This window comes from Galeopterus variegatus, unplaced genomic scaffold (genome assembly GCF_000696425.1).
Source record: "Galeopterus variegatus unplaced genomic scaffold, G_variegatus-3.0.2 Scaffold4733, whole genome shotgun sequence".
In the NCBI taxonomy this organism is placed as follows: Eukaryota; Metazoa; Chordata; class Mammalia; order Dermoptera; family Cynocephalidae; genus Galeopterus; species Galeopterus variegatus.
Genome location: NW_007730844.1, coordinates 186,924 through 193,668, shown reverse-complemented (window position 1 = coordinate 193,668; position 6,745 = coordinate 186,924). Strand labels below are relative to the sequence as shown.

Here is a 6,745-nt window from a genome sequence, read left to right as displayed (position 1 = left end):
ATGAAGGTACATTAAAGCTACGATAAGTCTATGATATTAATAGACTTAAAATAATTTGCTAACTACAGACAGTTCCCTAAGCAATTACAAGATGTTCTATGTTAATTTAGAAAGGAATTCTAAACAAGGCATTTAAAACCTAATAAGATGCCATTAAATGGAGGGAGACAGGGGAGGGGGAAAGGGAAAGAAAACCCTAAGGCTTGAACAAGTAGAAATGATTCTCAGAGCTACTGACCCTTGCGAGAACCATGTTTTCCTTGGGTTTCTAGACACAAAGCAGATTTCTAATTGAAGGTGATTATCTAGTTACTATATCCAAAATTGCATATATTTCTTGTATTGCTTCACGTCAAATAATTATATGGAGCATTTATTAATCTGATAGTCCACAGAAACAGTAGAGTCAATCTACCAACTTCTTACAACGAGAACGTGTTCTGTAAACTATGAGGCACTATAGAACATGATGACAGTCTGACTCCCAGTACTCATATAGACCTATGAGCTGAATTATGATATTAATCAACTGGGAATAAAGTTTACAAAAAGATCACAGAAGAAAAAGCACCTGGCTTGCTTTGCTCTTGTCTTTCTGAGGTGTGGACACCAATACGAATGCCTGCTATTCTGTAGAAATATACACATTGATATAGTCGCCATCACCACGGGAAAAAAAGAATAGCAACATATAATTCTAAAAACCAAAAGACAAATTCCTATACAGCCAATTTTATCTCCGTAAACTTGACTTGGTAGCAAGATGCCTCAACCAAAGGTAGATAGCTTGATTAAGGCAACATAACAGTAGAGAAACACACAGACTTCTGCATACCACAAATGTGCCTCTGTAAAATATAGTTCCCATTAGTTAGGTTAATTAAGATTAACATACAAGTCATTGAAAACCCCCAAAGTAGACAAAAGATAATTTACCAAGGAAAGACACAAAGACAAGAAGAGCATTCACTCGGAGTCATTCATTTAACAGATTGGAAGGAGGTTCCTTATTAACACTTGAGTTGTTGCCACTCATAACAAATGACATGCATCAGAATAGCTTACAAAGGCCAAAGGACAACTTGCTTTCTCAGAAAACTTCTATGAACAATACAGGGTGGCACACATCCATTCATAAGGATGTGAACCTAATCACATATTATAATTGCTATTAAACAGCTTAAATACACACACACACACAGTTTAACTGAGGTAAATAACAAACTAACATTCATCTTGAGAATCCTGGTTTGGCATTTTTCATTGATTTGACAGAGAGTTTTCACCCAAAATAATAACATGCATTCCAAATCAAATATATCACAAAGAAGCACCCAGAGCAAAACATTAACACTGACATATGCGATGGAAAGAGCTGTATTCCAGTGCTCAACTCAGACCGCAATTGTCTGAAATCTACCATTGCTGAAAAAGCATTCCCACCCTTACCTCAAGGGTCATGTTCACGGTACTAATGGCCACTTTTATTTCTCCATCTGACAGTTCCTTTAGATCTTTTAATATTGTCTGTTCAATACTGAGACCTGTGGACAAGAGGAAAAAACACTATATTTTACTTAGGGAATTTTTTTTTGGTAAAGTCAACGGATAATATCAATTCTTCAAATTCACCCTGTTAACTTCAATATTTTCCCCTTTAATATCACTTTTATCCACAATAAACACACACACAGAGGTGATAATCACATTAGTGACAATGTCTGCATCAGTTAGGATCCCAACAGAAAAGAGAATGCACCCATCTTGATGCAAAAGAAGACTCTTTAATGGCAGGACCCTTACAGAGCTATGGGCAGTGCTGAGAAAGTGAATGAAAGATGGTGAGGCACCCAGAGACTAGCAAAGGGACAAGGGAAGGAAGCAGAGATCTGGAGCCAGAGAAGACTGGCTGCCAGTGACGGGGCACCAAAGCAGCAAGGGACAGGGGCGGATAGACTACAGCCTCCTTTTTCTTCCCTCCACCCCACTTGTTACCAACTCTTCCTACTGGCCAAACCCTACTAGAAGCCAGTGTCAAGGGAGCCCAGAAGATTAAGTACTCAGGGTTCAGCCGCTGGAGGCCCAGAGCAGACAAGGGCAGGGAAGGAATGGGTGCAGATGGGCAAATAAAGAAAAACTAGCAAAACCATGCAAACCAGTCAGATAGCACCAAACAACTCCAAGTTTGCTTTCAGAATGCATTTAGGTGAGTTCTTACGTTTTCTAGTATAAATTTATTCAAAATGAACTTTATAAGTGTGACCCATAAAACTATCATAATTAAGTTGGCCACCCTCGCATTAGGAGTTACTGATTCCTTAGTTGATGGAGGAATAATCCAGAATGGCTAAACTATCCAGAACTGCATAGTCGTAGTCAGTTGACCAGTGTGTTTCAGTGAAATCTATCATTTGATTCTCACAACGCTATTACGTCAGATCGGGAGCACCCTCTTGGGAAGAAGATCTATAATAAAGCTTAGTGATGTACAAGTGTCTTTCCCAGATATATGCTAAGATATCGGAGTTGATTGTCCGCCCTGCCGACTTAGAACACTCTGTCAATCATAGCAGCAGGGGAAAGAACAGGGACTAAATACTTTGCTTTGACTCAAAGATTGAAAGGCTATAATCTTTCACACTACAGCATAAAATGATTTATAGAAGATACTATAACACAAAAGTTTGGTATAGGTTTGAAAACAAGTGACAAGACACATGCCATCATGCAGCTGTCTATGTACCCAACGTACCTCCACACTGCACCGGTGACAGAGGGTGTAGCTGATGCTGGCAGGGTCCCACCCACGTTTCTCATTGCACCCAGTCTGATGCTCAGCCACCAGCACCTGCATCTCTTCCTGAGGGAATTCCTACTCTGGGAATTACCTGATACTGAGTAGTCCTCACTACTCCTGTGGTCTGCTGATAAATAAATGTTAACCACCAGCAACAAAACCTGATTTGTCCTACTCTGGGAATTACCTGATACTGAGTAGTCCTCACTACTCCTGTGGTCTGCTGATAAATGTTAACCACCAGCAACAAAACCTGATTTCCAGTGTTTGTCAATTTCTGTGGTGTAAATATTCCTAATATTCATGGCTGATCTCAAGCTACAATCCGACATCAACCAACTCACAAAATTTCTGAAAATTTAACCATCAGCTCCTGGAGCCTGGGTGAGCAAGCTCCTGCACACCACTGCTCCCCTCGGGTGGGATAACCCTCAGGTGCAATTTTACAGTCTTTTCCAGGGTTCCCAAGTGGGATTAAGATCTGGTTTCCCACTGAGTTAACTTGCTTGATAAAGCACTCCATTCCTCTATCAGTGTTGCCTGGGATCACCTCCCAAATAAACTGCTTTGCCTTAGGCTCTGCCCCTGGGGGATCCCAAACCAAGGGAGAAAGCTCTGTAATTTAGTGTTTGCATCTTAAAGATAGATGGTCTGGGTTTAAATCCTGGCCTGAACACTTGGCAGCTATGTGTGTTTGATGAAGGAAAAACAAAAAAGTCTTTCTGTGCCTCAGTGTTCTCATCTGGAAATTGGGGATAATAAAGCACCTGAATTTTAGGGTTGTCATGAAGATTCAATAAAATAATCCTTGTAAAGTTACACCATCAGAACCTCACATATTCTAGGTATTCAAGAAATTAGAGCTCTTTATTGTTATAAAAAGTTGATCCAGGAAATTCACTGTTTTGATAAAGCCTAGACTTAGAGAAAACTTTCATCATCTTAGCCATCTTCTTTCTCATTTCTTTCTAAAATTAATTGATTTATGAAATCCCATTGTGCTTGACATTGCTCCTGCCATATTCTCAAAGAACCTTGTCAGCACAGGGATTGCATGTCATGAAGCATCTGGGGTGTGCATTAGACACGTGAATTAACCACACACTCAGACACGAAGGCCTCAAAGGAGAGGCTTACGGTAAAGGCTGCCTCTTTCCAGGTGAGCCAACGTTATGTGCCTGAAAATCTTCCATAAGCATAAGCCATAGAGAAGAAAGTGAACACACACCCAAATTCACCTTCTGGGGCCTGACAACTCTCTGTTTCACAAATCATCCCTACTTGGGAGCAGCGAGAGAGCTGGGGACAGTCACTCACCCTGAGCATTGAATTGGGTCTCCTGCAGGATGTTGATGATGTCCTCCCTTGGAGGCAAGTTAGGAAATTTTTCTTCCAGGATAGACAGAATTTCCTCCTGCTTCTCTGAGATCTTCTCTGATTCCATGGTCATCCACTTGAAAAGGATACTACCTGAAAGGCATGAATAAAAATGCTCTTAAACTTTCCAGCCAAGCCAGGACAGAGGCCAGGAAAACCAATGTCTTCTGGCCTCTGATCTAAGCTCTCCCTTCCCGTTTCTTGCCTGAACCAGGAGACTCCACAGCACAATATTCAAGAGAAAATTTTTGGAAAACCCTCATATACCATCTTCCCAGCCTTATTATTTTCCAGGTATTAATCTCTACATGTTAACTGACTCTAACACACTCTGTAGCACGGAGTTTATGGATAAAAAAACAAAACGTTGTGCTTTCCTCCACTCCACACAAACACAAAAATGATGTATGTTGGTTTTAAGTGATTTCAGAATGGAAGTTCTTGGTAAACTATTTAAAAACTTAGTCAAGATTATTCCTCTTAAGGAACCACAGAGAATATTGTTCCCAGCCCTCACATCATTCATTTTATGTACAAACGTCCTCCTTTTCACAACTAAATGATTGTATAATCACACAGTAGCTAAGGAATCTGACCAGGTGGTTAACCTGAAGTCCGTTTCTGATCTTCCAAGCATCATACATAGTTTTAAAGTAATTTACTAGTATCTAATCATAAGGATTCACAAGCTGGGTCTAAATCACAGGTTTAGATTTCCAAGTCATTTGCCCATGTGAAAGACCTCTCACAAACTCTTAAAATCTCTATGGATAGCCTCACATTGGAAGGGAGGAGTTATATCTCCTTCCTTTGCATCCCTAGCCCAGACTTACACGAGGTCACAAGGGGAGAGAGAATTTTTGCTTAATGATTAAACTCTCTAAAAATCCCCAAATCTATTTATTAATCAAGGCACTACCATCTCTCTAGTTTTCAGTGTACCCTTAATGCCAGTCACAGGGGAGGGAAAACAGAAAATAAATAAAGAAGGAGGGAAGAATGTAAAAGGGGAAATGAGAAATAAGGTATTTAGTGAGGAAAAACTATGGTACTCAATCCATACACTGAGATCTACAGAACCTAGAGATGAGGTCTACATTTGCCATTAAACATGTGGGAAAGCCCCAATCAAGTCATCTGGCCTCTCTGTACTGATTTGCCATTTTTAAAACAGAAATAATACTGCTTTTCCAGCTCACACAGTTATACCGAGAATCAAATAAATATAAACATCATAATGAAAAGTAAATATTGTCAAATATATTTAAAACATCTTATTCATTCATTAGTTCAGCAAAGAATTACTGAGCACCTACTATGGGCCAGGCACTGTGCTAGATGCTAATGATTCAATACTGAAATAGAGATAACCTTGCCCTTTGAAGCTCATAGTAGCTTAGGTGCTACAGACTATATATTATTTGCAAGAGTGCACCTTAAATATAATGATATTGAAAAGTTGAAAGTAAAATGATAGAAAAAGATATAACATGCAAACACCAACCACAAGAAGTTGGTGTAATAGATTAAGACAAATATTTCCTTACTGTTAAAGGGTTAATCTTCAGGAAGATACATCAATTCTAAATTTGCATGCACTAATAACATAGCTTCTAAATATAGAATATAGAAAGCAAAAATTGACAAAGCTAGATGAAGAAATAGAAAAATACACAGTCACAGAGGGAAATTTTAACTCATCTCTCTCAGCAACTTTAAGAACCAGCATGAAAAAATATGCAAAGATACAGAATACTTGAGCAACATGAGTAACAAATTTGGCTTTTATTAAACATTGCTATCAACAATGGCAGACTGTACTTTCTTGTCTACCACAAATGAAAAGTTTACCAAAATCAACCATCTGTTGAGACAACATGAGTAACAAATTTGGCTTTTATTAAACATTGCTATCAACAATGGCAGACTGTACTTCCTTGTCTACCACAAATGAAAAGTTTACCAAAATCAACCATCTGTTGAGACATAAATCAAGTCTTAAAAAATTTCAAATGATTGCAATCATAGTTATATTTTGTGCCCACATGAAAACAGTCTAAAAATCAATAATAAAACAAAAACTAGAAAATTCCCAAATTTTTGAAAATTAATGCATTTCTAAATAATTCATGGTAAAAGAAATCACAATATAAATTAGAATATACTTTCAATTGAATAATTATAAAAATATGAAATTTAAAATCATGAGACTCAATTAAACTTGTGCTCTGAGGAAATTTTATAGCCTTAAAACCAGAAGATATTTTTTTTAAAGTCAGTAATTTCAACTAAAAATGTAGAAGAAGGAATATAATAAAGAACTCAATTAAACTTGTGCTCTGAGGAAATTTTATAGCCTTAAAACCAGAAGATATTTTTTTTTAAAGTCAGTAATTTCAACTAAAAATGTAGAAGAAGGAATATAATAAAGATAAGAGCAAAAGTTAAAGAAACAGAAAACAAACACGTTAAAGAAATCAATAAAACAAAAAGTTCATTCCCAGAAAAGACTAATATAACTACAGATTGTACCAACTTTAAAAGATAAGAACAAATTTACTTGACTAGGTT

The 6,745-nt window shown here is 37.6% G+C and overlaps 1 protein-coding gene across 1 annotated transcript in view; it reads right to left on the bottom strand.

The window, feature by feature from the left end:
* Positions 1–4,247, bottom strand: part of PRUNE2 (prune homolog 2 (Drosophila)) — a gene marked incomplete at its 3' end in the record, with an annotated part of 129,390 nt that extends 125,143 nt beyond the window's left edge. Inside the window, exons 1-2 of the mRNA XM_008588241.1 lie at positions 4,115–4,247; positions 1,450–1,544 (exon numbers count right to left, since the gene is read on the bottom strand). Coding sequence (XP_008586463.1) covers positions 1,450–1,544; positions 4,115–4,247 — 228 coding nt within the window. The remainder of the gene's footprint in view (positions 1–1,449; positions 1,545–4,114) is intronic.
* Positions 4,248–6,745: the final 2,498 nt, after the last annotated feature.